The 14,456-nt window shown below is 41.5% G+C and overlaps 1 protein-coding gene across 27 annotated transcripts in view; it reads right to left on the bottom strand.

Moving 5' to 3' along the window:
• The window catches only part of LOC129769323 (glutamate-gated chloride channel), a 445,802-nt gene that overhangs the window by 58,794 nt on the left and 372,552 nt on the right, over positions 1 to 14,456 (bottom strand). For 20 of the 27 annotated variants that reach the window (XM_055771497.1, XM_055771499.1, XM_055771512.1 and 17 more), the window contains one exon: positions 7,794 to 8,008. In XM_055771497.1, coding sequence (XP_055627472.1) covers positions 7,794 to 8,008 — 215 coding nt within the window. Of the gene's footprint in view, positions 1 to 7,793; positions 8,009 to 13,405; positions 13,559 to 14,456 lie in introns of all 27 variants that reach the window. The other 7 variants (XM_055771506.1, XM_055771508.1, XM_055771520.1 and 4 more) reach the window with 1 other exon arrangement.

Here is a 14,456-nt window from a genome sequence, read left to right as displayed (position 1 = left end):
CCACTTAAGTTTAAAGGAGCCGAATTCTTAAATATATTTTTAAAACTATATATATATATATAAACAATTTTCTTACATCTATGGTTAGTAAGGTGGAAAACCGATTACTCGCGGTGTACTCGAGTTTAGAAGGGTGACATATTTTTAGGAGAAGGATGGGATATAAGGAAATTGTAACAATGTTGATGAGCACTCAATTCTTAAATCTGTTCGTATATCTATAGTTTATTTACATTTCAACTTATTCTACTATTTATAGCAAGGGGACGAATTACCCGCAAAGGAAGGAAAGGAGGGTATAAGGATGTAGGGACAATCACACACGAAGATCTATAGCTTTAAGGAAAACATATATATGAGACATGTAATCAAGGTCTAACCGAGCCAACACATCTCTCACCGGCACATTGGGCTGTCTTCCTCGGGCCCGAAGGGAGTTTTCTAAATTCGATCTGGCGACCAGATACACCTCGCACGACCAAACAACGTGCTCGATGTCGTAATAACCTTGGCCACAAACGCAGAGATTGCTGCTGGCAAGATTGAAACGGAAGAGTAGTGCATCTAACGAACAGTGATTGGACATGAGTCGGGAGAAGGTGCGAATAAAGTCCCGACTCAAGTCCAGACTTTTGAACCACGGTTTGAGGCTAACCTTTGGGAAAATCGAGTGAAACCACCGGCCCAATTCATCTTCATTCCACTTGCGTTGCCAGTTAGCGATGGTATTTTTGCGAACTAAAGAATAAAATTCATTGAAGGCGATTTGACGCTGATATATATCGCCTTCAATTGCACCTACCTTTGCCAATGAGTCAGCCCTCTCGTTACCCGGAATTGAGCAATGTGAAGGGACCCAGACAAAGGTAATGACATAACAGCGTCTGGATAAAGCACTCAAAATTTCTCGTATTCTCTCAAGGAAGTACGGCGAGTGCTTTTCCGGCCTCACTGAACGGATAGCTTCGACAGAGCTAAGACTATCCGTTACAATGTAATAGTGTTCAACAGGTCGTGAGGCGACGCTGTCCAGCGCCCAGTATATCGCTGCCAATTCAGCAATATATACCGAGCAAGGATTCTGAAGACTGTGTGAGGTGCTAAAAAATACGTTGAACACTCCAAATCCTGTGGACTCATTCATAGAGGACCCATCAGTAAAGTATATATTATCACAATTGATACGCCCATACTTTGCATTGAAGATTGTAGGAACGAACCCCAATCTAAGATAATCTGGATTTTCATGGATTTTCTCCTTCATGAACAGATCGAAATGTACAGAGGAATTGATGTAGTCAGGAAAACAAACACGGTTGGGAATATACGAAGAAGGAACAACCTGCATAGAGGTGAATTCATGATATGAGCTCATGAATCCAGAATGAAAATTTAGCTCGATCAATTGCTCAAAATTTCCGATCACCAATGGATTCATAACCTTACACCGGATGAGGAACCGAAGAGATAATAAATTGAAGCGATCTTTTAGTGGGAGTACGCCTGCCAAAACCTCGAGACTCATGGTATGCGTTGAGGGCATACATCCCAACGCAATACGGAGACAAAGATACTGAATTCGCTCGAGTTTAATGAGGTGTGTTTTGGCAGCTGATTGAAAACAGAAACTGCCATACTCCATCACTGAGAGGATAGTTGTTCGATACAACATTATAAGATCTTCGGGATGGGCTCCCCACCAGGTGCCGGTAATTGTACGGAGAAAGTTTATTCTTTGTTGACATTTTTTACTCAGATACCTAATATGGGCCCCCAAGTACATTTGGAGTAGAACCAGACCCCAAGATACTTGAATGACATAGCATGAGTGATAGGTTTACCCAAAAGTTGAAGCTTTGGTTTTGCTGGTCTATGCTTCCTAGAAAAAACCACCATCTCTGTTTTCTCCGAGGAGAATTCGATCCCTAGCCCAATGGCCCAGGTTGAATAATTGTTCAAAGTATCTTGTAAGGGTTCTTGCAGGTCAGATTCTTTTGATCCTACGACAGACACCACTCCATCATATGCATCATATGCACTCCATCATATGCAAGTTGTCTTGAGCTGCAATTTTGTGTAAGGCAATTGTCAATGTCGCTTACATAGAAGTTGTACAAAAGGGGGCTTAAACAGGAGCCCTGAGGGAGAGGCCCATGTAAGAGACCCGACTTACTGCCGAATCTCCGTGAGAAAAGTTCAAATGTTTCTCACAAAGCAAGTTATATAACATATTATTCAATAGAGGCGGCAGACCCCGAGAGTGTAATTTGTCCGACAAAACCTCTATTGAAACAGAATCAAAGGCCCCCTTTATATCCAAGAATACTGAAGCCATTTGTTTTTTATCGGCGTAAGCCATTTGAATTTCTGAAGAAAGCAACGCAAGACAATCATTCGTCCCCTTGCCCCTGCGGAACCCATATTGTGTATCTGAGAGTAGGCCATTCGTTTCAACCCATCGATCAAGGCGAAACAAGATCATTTTCTCCAACAATTTCCGTATACAAGACAGCATTGCTATTGGGCGGTACGAATTGAAGTCGGACGCGGGTTTTCCGGGTTTTTGAATAGCTATAACTCGTACTTGTCTCCAATCATCTGGAACAATATTATGCTCCAGAAACCGATTGAATAAGTTCAACAAGCGATGTTTCGCCACATCAGGGAGGTGTTTCAACAAGTTGAACTTAATTCTATCCGATCCCGGAGCAGAATTGTTACATGAAAGGAGAGCAAGAGAGAATTCTACCATCGAAAACTCGGAATCAAGATCGCACCTATCTTGTGGTATATCTCGAACAATTTTTTGCACGAGAGCGGAATCAGGACAAAACTTCCGTGCAAAATTCAAAATCCATCGATGTGAATATTCTTCGCTTTCATTCGTTGAAGAGCGATTTCTCATGTTTCGAGCCACTTTCCATAATTTTTTCATTGACGTTTCTCGTGACAAACCTCCCACGAAATTTCGCCAATAAGCACGTTTTTTCCCTTTGATCAAGTTTTTAAATTGATTTTCAAGGTCCAAATACGTCTGAAAATTTTCAGGGGTTCCACGTTTCCGAAAAGCTTTAAATGCATTCGATTTTTCTACATAAAGCTTGGAACATATGCTATCCCACCATAGATTGGGAGGCCTTCGACGAATAGTGGAACCTGGGATGGGTTTCGTTTGAGCGCGAATCGCGCTGTCATAGATCAAACGAGAAAGGAAGTTATACTCCTCCAATGGAGGTAAACCATCTCTGGAATTGATGACTAGAGCAATCGCGTCCGCATATTTTTTTCCAGTCAATGTGTCTTGTGAGGTCATATGCCATGTTTATAGATTCAGAAGAATTCGACCCAATGGTGATGGAAATTTTGATTGGCAAGTGATCACTACCGTTGGGGTCCTGGATTACATTCCACTTGCAATCTAACGATAGTAAATTCGAGCAAAGCGAGAGGTCAAGAGCACTTGGGTTAGCAGGAGGTTTAGGTACACGTGTTGTTTCCCCAGTGTTCAAAAGTGTCATATTGAAGCTGTTACAAAGATCATATATCAACAGTGAACGATTGTCGTCGTACTGTTCCCCCCAGGCAGTTCCGTGAGAGTTGAAGTCTCCCAAGATCAATCGTGGCTCAGGAAGGAGTGAGCACATGTCATCAAGTTGTTTGCGGCTAGCCGCAGCTCTCGGAGGCCAATACAAGCTAACTATACAGAGGTCTTTGCCTCTGATGTTTGCATGACAAGCAACAGCTTCGATCCCTCCAATAGGTGGAAGGTCAATTCGAAAAAATGAGTGGCACTTATTGATCCCCAATAGTACCCCTCCGTATCTGTCATCGCGGTCCAAGCGTATAATATTAAAATCGTGGAAAGAGATATCATCTCGCGAAGAAAGCCAAGTTTCGGACAGAGCAAAAACATCACAATTGAAGTTATGAATTAAAAATTTGAATGTATCCAATTTAGGGATAAGACTACGACAATTCCACTGAAAAACAGTGATATCTCCGACCTCTCTATCTAAATTAGACATCAAGAGAGATAATCATTGCAAGGAGGGGCCATGTTTGCATCAATTGCTGTAAAATTGTCTTTAATACTGGAAGCATTGAGATGACAAGGGTTCTGATGGAGTCGGAAACATTAAAACACTTGAAGATTTGATCCAAAAGGTCAGACAACTTTATAAATCCCGATTGGGAAGTTGAGCTGGACGGAAAAACAGGGACAGTTGGGGTTTTTGATGTCCCCTCGAGTGCTGGGTCGTTCGAAGGTGAACTATTCCCACGGAAGCCAGGAGGAACCTGATTTTGCTTGTCCGCTGCACTCGATTTTTTAGGCAAGCTAACTGGGGGTATCACCGGAGGAACTTGTTCTTGAACTTTGGGAGTGGTCACATTTTTGCGCCGGGGATTCCCTTTGAAAATAAACGATGTGCCCCCGCTAGCTGTGTCCGCTTCCATTTCATCAACTGGCAACGTGGAAAAGATATTGTGTGTTGAGATTGGTTGTTGTTGTTGTTGGGCCAGTGGAGAAGCGCCCTTTAAAATTTCCGCAAAAGTGCGCTTCGAGCGTTCCTTTAAAGAGCGCTTCTGTTTCTCCCAGCGACTCTTGTAAGTTTCACAAGCTGAGAGCGCGTGTGGGGATCCTCCGCAATATGGACACTTATGCTCAGTCGCACTGCAGGATTTCCCCTCATGTTGCTCTCCGCAAGTGGCACAGCGCTCCTTGTTGGCACAATAATCTGAAGTGTGACCAACTGACTTGCATTTGTTGTAAGTCATGGGCTTTGGCACGAAGAGTCGCACAGGTAGTCTCAATTTGTCCACCATAACGTAGTCAGGGAGGGCGGCACCAGCAAAGGTGACTCGAAACGAGTCTGACGGCGTAAATTTAGTTTGGTCCCCATCATGGGAGAGTTTCCCGAGTTGGCGACAGTCCAAGATCTTTACTTCCATTGAGGGAAGCTTCTTGAACTTGCCTTTTCCTTCTTTTTTTTTATTTGTTCGCTCGTCAGACCCGTTTCAGTTATCACCCCCTCAATTTCTACGTTATGGGAGGGTATAAATGTTCTATATTCGAGAGTGAAGTGTTGGTCAGCAACAATCTCGTTTGCGTGTTTCCGTTCATTCACGACAACCCGCAATTTGTTCGGTCTAACCCTGCGAATTTCAGATACAGAAGAGTATCTGGCCAGATCTTTCATGATCTGAATCACGTTAAGGCTTTTTCCTTTTGGTTTTGGCCGGAGGAAAACAACCCACGGGCCAGTTCCAGGTGCATCTTCTGGATAAACTCTGACACGTGGAGCGGAAACAACAGAGTGAGAAGACGAGGACGAGGACGAGGACGAGGATTGGGTTGGATCGGAAACATCAGAAGGGGGAAGCGAAATCGATGATGGGAGAGGGGGAGTGGAAGTAACAGTGGGTTCAGAAGGGAGGCTTGCTATTTTCTTAGAGGGGGGCTTGGAAGGATGAGCAGATTCGTCCCCAGAAGAATTATCTTCTTTTTGAGGGACTCGTTTATGTTTTTTCCCAGATCTTAAATGGGATTCATTATCGGAGATCTCCATCTCTGGAGATCCTCCACTATCCTCCATTTTACAAAAATTTCTGTCTTATTTCTAATATATTATTGATTTTAACAATAATCTCGAGGAAAAAAAAATAAACAAAAATAAATTATGATAATAATATTAAACAATGAACGAATGAGTTGAATAATAATATTAATATTAAATATGTGTACCTTAATATAAATGTTGTTCCGATACTGCGCTCTACTGCCCTAACCAGGGAGAGACAGAGGCTACGCGCTATGGATCAACACAATAGCGCAAGAATAGCTCACACGGTCACGTGATGATAATTCCCGTTAACGACAGCCACACGATGGCGATCCCGTTATGCTGATGTTCAACAGCCGCCAAGGGCTGCAAGCTGCAAGAGCGCTGCTTCCTTTGTTCCACTTCACAAAAGGTCAATTCGAAAGCGGACAGCAATGACCTTCACTCGTACACTATACCAATCGCACAATAGTAAAAGTGGCAATGCACAATAACGACACTGAACTTTACTCGTCAAGAGTTGGATAGCGAATGAATTAAACATCTTTGCATACTTAATTTTTTCGAAATTAGTCTGACTGACTGCTAGAAAGGGCGTTTATTTTTTTTTGCACTTCACATATGATTCGACATAACTCAAAAATAGCAACTCTCACAAACATGCGATATGGAAAATGCGGTGGATTTGGACAATTACATTTTAATTTCATATTAGTGTTAAAGTGTACGTTAACGAGTTATTCCACACTTTAACATTGACGACATTGACGTAATTTTTGCGGCTTTAATATCAAGCATTTTGGGTGGTTCAATTGAAGAATACAATTCAGTGATGATTATATTTCGGTATGTGCATTTTCGAAATTATTTCATACCCTATTTGAATTAAATTATTCCTCTCGCGAGCGATGAATTTCTACGATTTGTATATCACATTACTTGCCCGTCTTACCCCATATATCGGTTTTACTCGCACCACAAAAAATCACAAAGAATGATTCCGTTCTGTTTTTATTTTAGTTAACAACACTGGAAAACACTTTTCGTGCAACAATCGACGAAATAATTCGGAAAACAGTTTCCAAAAAAACTGCATTTAAATTTTGTAAAACATAAGTTTCCAGTGATACGAGGTAAGTTCTTCTTTCGTTTGACCCCCCCTTTTTTCTAAGAAAATCACGAAACAACTTTCCAAGAGGACAATCTATACTAGTTTTGAAAAACATGAAGCATGCAACGATGGCTGATGCCATCACTCCCACCCTTTTTCCAATTAATTCTGAGAGGGTGGTTTTTGGTGGGTGACAAGTTCAGTGCAACCATTCCACTCGTAAGTAAAGTATAGTTTTTTTTGCTCTCAAGTATTCCCTCGTACACTATGGGCTGATGAAACTGAATCTTCGTACAAATCATAACTGAAACTATTGTGAAAACACGTACTAAGGCATATACATAATGGAAGCATTAAACATCTATTCTCTTAATTTGTCGTCAAGCGTCGTCAGTGTGCCATTGAAGGTGCAATCCTCTTTTCAATAACAAGTTTTCCACCCTTAAAACATGAGAACAATTACACACCTGAACTGACGTCACACAAACTAACACTACATCGAAGTACGGATGAAGACACAGTGTTATGGAGCACAGAAAGGTACATATAGAGACAGTATAGACTCGCGTAGAAGAGGTTTGAACTTTGTGCACGAAAATGAACAGTCTGTACATAAGCAACATCGAAGGGAAAGAAGTGGGGTAAGAACTCATGTTTCTGGGGGTAACAAAAAATAAAACGGAGCTTGATGAGACAGAGCTGGATGATGGACGGAAATTACCAACTGATTAAATCAGAAATAAAAGAAGATGAGAATAATGGTATGGGTAATGTTTCTGTAATATGTTGAGTAGTTTCATTGCTTCCGGAGCAAGGAATATCTTTCGTTTGAATGATTTAATCAATTTCCTTCCTAGTGCTACGAATGTAAACTCATTCCAGGGGAAGATATCATGTACAATAACCAAGGAGGATAATGAAATGATTTGGAACCAAAAGAGATTACTTTCAAGCATAATGAAATCATAATTTTACGAAACTAAACGAGAACTCTGCTGGGTTAAAACAGGAGTTTCCAATTTACTGTACAATTCGGGTTCGGAGGAAACAGAGACTTCGTTCTATGGGGCATTTGGGATGGTATTATATAAGTGGGGTACGGTACGGACTTGGTAGCCTACCTGTGTGACTGGATTCTCTCCTGGCCTATATACAACATTGTGCAGCGGTCGCTTCCGGCCGACGTAATTGACGCAGACAAACTCCAGCAGGGAGGCGTAGATGAAGCACATGCAGACGCCATCCCACACGTTCATGGCCGTCAGATTCGACACCACCGGTAGTGTGCTGCGGAAACCGTTGGAGGTGGTGAAAAAATTCAGCATTGTTGTGACGCCTTTTTCGGACGTAGTTTTTTTTTGTTTTGGGTTTGGTTGTTCAGCGTGTCGCACCATTGCAACGTGGCAATTTTTGGTCGCGCGTAGAACCGATGCGTTTTGCGTTGAAACGGAAAAAACAGAGAAAATCGATATCAGAGGTAAATATTTGACAACAGGTTACTGTAAATATGAATGATGATTCTGCGGTTCCGGCTGATTGGTGTGGTATTTCGTTTTGTTGACACGGTTGGTTTCGATGGGTTTTCTAGTGTTTCGAAATATACAGCTTTAATTAAAAATATGAAAACATAACGAAGCTTTAATTCATATTATAGTAGGTAACTGGAGCAAGTCTGATTCGCAACGCCTCTCGCAAAACAGGTTATGAGTACAGGGTGCGCCATCTTTTTGTGGACAAATGAATCATGAAATTATTTTGACAGTTCTCAACTGATCGTCGTTATTACTTACATTACATTACTTATAATTTATCATAGGATTTTCTAGGATTGCAACTCACAATATTTGATAAGCACGATGTGTTATTCTTAATAGTATAAATCGAAAGATTTTCCCGTAACGAACCAACCGTGTTCACATACGTTCCTGAAATGTCTAGCGAGAGCACAGAATTCTTATTTATGGGCAGACACGAAAAAAAGGATTCCATCCTCGATGGTATTCGGGGATGATATTTGCGTTGCTTGTTTGCTGGAAATTTCGGAATGTTTACGCTGTTGGTACACATACACATCGATCGATTGGATTGTCTCTTTTTGCGGTTTGGTGAAAATTAACGACAGCCAAGCATTTTGTAAATATTCATAGCTACGTGTGCTTTCGGGAGGTATGCTACGGACGTGTGGGAGTTTAATTTTTGTGAAACTGGCTAACAGATGGTGAATTTTGCGAGTTGGAACAAAGGATGGGGCTGCAGGTGACACTAACGCTATTGATGTATATTTTTATATGTGGACTAGCGGTGGACAAAATATGGCGGATTTATATCGAACCATAGCTCCGGTTCAGATAAGATCAACTATTTAATGGTAATTAAAGGGTACACTTGGACTAAACCACCATAAATTACAACTAATGGATGAATTTTGTATTCGTTCTCATGCGACGCTCGAATTCGCAAAGTCAAATTATTATAAATTAACAACTGTTCTATACGAATATACGAGAAAGCGAGTATTTTTCGAGCGATTCGCGTTTCGTTATGCTAACCACTCCCAATACCCATTAGCCAAAATTTGAACTTATGCTTTGAACTATTTATAACCTCGAAACGAATTAACGAACGAACCAAGCCTTTCTGCAATATTTATGGAGTTGCAGCAGTAGAAGGATATCCGCTCACACTTCTAAGGTATAGGAGAAGTGTGTAATACGCACACCTAAGCGAGAATGTATTTATCTCGACCGTGCTCTTGAAAATTAAGGTAACAACTACGTCAGTACGTAAATCGAAAATCTCTCCCAAAGAAAATAATTTTTTTAAAGCATGTTACAAATGTAAAACCTGCATGGACACGATTGCCTATAACCATTGCATTTCTATTCTTGCTGGTTTACGAGAAAATCAGGCGGATCAAATTGTCAGGCAGGCGCGTTTTAGACACATCTCCTCTATATACGCATGCTTCAACATTGCGTTATAATGAGCGTATAATGAAGGTTTATGATTAGAATTGTTTCATCCGTGAATTGGGCCATGTACAGTGCTGTTCAAAATAATAGCAATGGAAAGAAGGATTTGAAAAAATATTCATTTTCTCTGAGCGCGCTAATCGAATTTTAATTCTCCCTTGATTGAAGATTTAAATAAAAATATTATAAAAATATTAACATCTGCTAACCAAGTAACTAAAAGTTCATTAAACCAATATTGAAAATTGTACACCCAAACTAGGTCGGCAGACAAATAAAACACCATTTTCAAAAGTTTTAGAATGATTGTATGTATGGAAGCACACTTCTTTTTTGTCAGACTGAACGTCACCTTGGAATCGTACCCAAAAAAAGGTTCACTTGATGCCAAGCGGACGAGTATACTCGTCCTTGGCAGCGAATAGGTTAATCAGTCGGAGACCGCATGTACGACTTCTGGAAAAAACGGCGATAAGAATCGATGACGAGCGGGTCGGACAAATCCAGCTATGGAACATTTCAGCTATATCAGCGCAAATCAGCGTGAAAACGATCACCAACCAAACCAAGATTGACGCCCTACGAGCTTCCTGTTGTACCATGGAACTTGACATCGTATTCGTCCAAGTCCAGGAAATGGAGAATTACAATTTCATATTACTTGGCTATAACGTCGTGTGTAATGTGGATCTACACAACGGCAGAGAGGAGAACTGAAGCAGCTGGGTGGTATCACCTATCTCTTCCTATGTGCCTCTTCATTCTCTTTCTTCATTTTTTTCATCTCTTTCTCTTTCTTCTCCCTCTCTTTTTGTTCGTTGTTTAGTTTTTTCTTGTTTCAATTCACAACCGTGCTCCAGTCTCTTGCTTCTCTTGTTTCTCTTGGTGTCTCTCTGGTCGTCGCTGTCACCCAACTGTTCGCTGTCGTTGGGTGTGTCCTGCACGAAGGTGTCGAGTTCTCTAACACCATCATGATCGTGTTTAGGATGCTATATCCAATCAGCCCTCCTTCCGGGTTAAATTACCAATGGGCTTTGACAGGAACAGAGAATTGATCCCCCGACTGTGCTGAGTCTCAGGTATTCCTCCATTACTGCCACTAGAGCCTGGTGTTTCCATTCGGTTGAGTAGTGGCGAACGCAGCAGCTTTTTACTACTAGTGAACGCGTTAACTTGGTCATCTGTATCCATCATACTATTTGTTCGTTCTTCGTTGTTTTTGTTAATTGTATCAATTTTGGTTGGGTCCCAACTCCGAGCCGCTATTTCCGCTCGTTGTACATAGTCGCCTTTTTGTGATCCCATGGATATCTATGCAAGCAGTGAGGCCATGCAAGAGTTGACACGGGCCTTCATGGGACCGTGTTCAGAGCCGAATCGGTGTAAGTCAGGAATGTTACACCTGATCCTAGTACCTAGTGCCTAAGCCTAGACGAGCTTCGAACGTACTCGGAGTCCTGCCAAGGTATTTACCGGGACGGGGGCAACCGCACTATAACCCCACACGTCAATTCAGGAAGGTGTCACCCTTGCTTACTCAGGGAGCAGAAGAGCACAAATGTCAGCCTGTAGCGTCGCATGTTATCCGTTTCCGTGTCGTGTCCGTTTTCCATGTCATACCAGTATGTCGTAATCAGGATCTTACTGGTGTCGATTCTGATGTGCCTGGCACTCCTTTCGTTTCTCCTGTACACGGTATTTTTCCCGTGCATCTCCATAGGCTTTGCCATGCCTTTATTCGCGTTGTCACCCGATTAGACAGGGACCAAGACCTGAAGTGCCTGATTCTAGCCCGGCAGCTCCATGGCTAGGCACAGAAGGGTCTTCTTCGGTATCTAGGTATGGGAGATATATTTGACGACATCGACGACGTAAAGTACCCGGTTTCCCGCCAGTCGGTGCCGTCCAGTGTCAAGTAAGTCTCGTCATTCATTATGATCACAACGTTGTACTTCGCCAAGAATATGTTTTTCACCAGTACTTTCAGTCGATCCTTCTGGGTGATTGCCTGCTACTCAGACACGGCCGGCCCAAGGCGCGGAAAGATGATATTCCTCTTCAGCTTCTACTTCATTCTACGGTTGCGCAGCACTGTCGAGCGACCGGAACCAGACTTCCGTTCAACACTCTCGCCTTTCTCCAGAAGGGAGAGGATGTTGTAAGTGTTGGATCTGGTATATCTGGCGGACACGAAGTGCCTCACAATGCCCAACTTCTTTGCTGCCAGCTCCACAGCAGTACGACAGAGCACCGAGTGTAGTTGTTTGACTATTTTCGCCATGTCTGCTGCAATTCAACTTCAAGGCCGTAGAAGCATATTTTTCGTACTCAAGTCAATGCTCACCGTGGAGATCTTCCATTTCTTAGACAGATAATTTTAGCTAAACCTCTATCCAAAAAAAAACTCGTTCAGTGATCGCGAAAAGCGAAATATCAGAGAGTCAAATGTCGAACGGAGGAAAAAATCCCGAAGGAAGAAAAGGCAAAAAACGCCTTGATTGGGACTACAGGAACATGAGAGAACTCGGAGAAAATGTTGCCAGAGTAAGGTGTACTCAGAACGAACGGCTAATAAAAGCTTTGTCGAGAAATCGTTGGGAGGAACAGCGAACATGAGGGCTTTGTCTCAAGAGATAGTGTTCGAATGCAGGAATCTCGATGAGATCACTTCAGAGAATGCGCTGAGTAATTTTTTTTCAACAATCCAACTGAGGAAAACACACGCAGCAGCCATAAGACTTCCAAGAATCGCAGCAAGCAAGTGACTGGGGACTGGCAATACGAAAATCGGGAGAACGTAATGCCTCGAGAGAGTTACTCAGCAAGCTTCAGTGCTTTAAATGCATGGACTTCAGGCGCTAAACTAGGAACCGCAAAGGATTTGTTGGATCATACCTCTGAATATGGGCAAAATGGACGAAAGAGCAGTTTGATCAGGTGTTACACAATTTAACGAAAGAGCTCCTCGGATGGAGTCCCATAGTCATCGGACTTCAATGCCTGGACAATAGAGTGGGGGAGTACATTTACTAACGCGAGGGGTTTTCGCCTCCAGAGGCTCGTATTTAGTATCAAATATTGATTGGAGAGTGTGTGATGACTATACCCACACCATCAGTCAAAATCTGTTTAAAAGACGAGGGATGAAAACAGAGGGTCGGAGTTGGGAGTCGAACAAAATCAACCATGATTTCTTCCGAGAAGCACTCCATCAGGACATAAGTCAACATAAGTGATGATGAAATAACCGATATCGCAGTGAGAGGATGAAACGTATAGGGTAGTGATGATCAATATCAAAGAATCCATCGATGCCGCATGAAAGTTGTCCGGATAAGCATTTTTTTCAGTTGTAACCTTCTGAAGTCCTTGGGCTAGTGCATTTAAATTTTAAGGTACCGACTTCGACCCAGCTTTTATAGTGGTGGGAAACGTAAATATGCATTGATGAAAGGATAAAAGCAAACATAAACACACGTCGATCCCGTTTTACCTCCACAATTCTGTACATTGCTCTTTTTTTGAAGCTTTATTGAACTTATTCGACTGTTATCATCGTGACCAATAAACATTATTTTCAAACGATCTGAGGAAAGTGTTTGGGTGTGTACACATAATCATCAAACTGAACACAACTTACACAATAGAACTCTCACATACGTGTAACAAAAAAGATCAAAACACACCGGAGAACATACACATTTTGGGAAGACTCAGTTTAACTCCAGCGAAAAAAAAAATTGTAAGCAGCAGTCACTTACCTATCATGACCCGGGCTGGCACGGCATTCCACTCCAGCCAGAACGTTATGAAGGATGAGGTCACCAGTATGATGCCCGGTATGAATACGGTGGTGAAATAGAACGCTCGATCACGCGTAAACATTAGGTCTACTTTCAGGCAACTGTAATTACCTAATAGGTGTGGATGTTTAGAAGAGATCGTGTGCCAATTGGATATTGTAAGTTGTTTTTTGTTTGTATTTTACATCCCAGTTTGTTAGTATTTTGATTTCAGGTGCGTTGTTTCGGTTGTGGGTAAGAGACAGAGAAAGAAAGAAGAAAAAAGGAGAACAGAAACGTAAAAGCAGGCCAAGCTTAATGTTCTATATCTGATTGTTATTTTGAATCTATTATTCATCATTCAAACAACGTATTTTGTTAGAAAATGAAAACCTCTATTATAAAAAACATTATGAAACTATTAAGAATAAATATTAATCGATGTTCAATGCAATTTTTTGAAAATAAATGATACCCTATACCCAAAAAGATAAGCGTCTCAACAGAGCAAACTACATAATTCCTTGTTCAATTTTTTTTGCGCTGTACCATGATTTACATTATTAGTCTCACCAACTACTTGTTTGAATTCAAATAACACACATTAATATTGTAAATATCGCCGATGCAAATCGCCTTTCGTCCAAATACAGACACCTGAAAACCAAATATTATAATTCATATTTATAGAACCAATCACTTTCTTTAGTTTCCAGATGATAACTCGGTTGAAATCATGTACATGTTATGGGATATAGTTACTATTTTCGTTTATGAGACTTGCAGTCACACTAGAATTTACACATTTAACCTTTATTGTCTTGGTTAGGCGCAAAACATTCATCCAATGCGACTTCATTGGTCGGTCGGATGACATTCACTGGATAAATGTCAGTAAGAGGATGCAAGTTCGAATACATCATCAGCGAGGTCCGACATGAATTGATATTGACATGAACTCATTGATTTGATTGCTGGGGGTTATTCCTTTACTTCCGGTATGACCAGAGATTTAGCCTGTGAAATCACG

This window comes from Toxorhynchites rutilus, chromosome 2 (genome assembly GCF_029784135.1).
Source record: "Toxorhynchites rutilus septentrionalis strain SRP chromosome 2, ASM2978413v1, whole genome shotgun sequence".
NCBI lineage: Eukaryota > Metazoa > Arthropoda > Insecta > Diptera > Culicidae > Toxorhynchites > Toxorhynchites rutilus.
The sequence above is the reverse complement of the archived record's forward strand: the minus strand, read 5'-3'. Positions and strand labels throughout refer to the sequence as shown.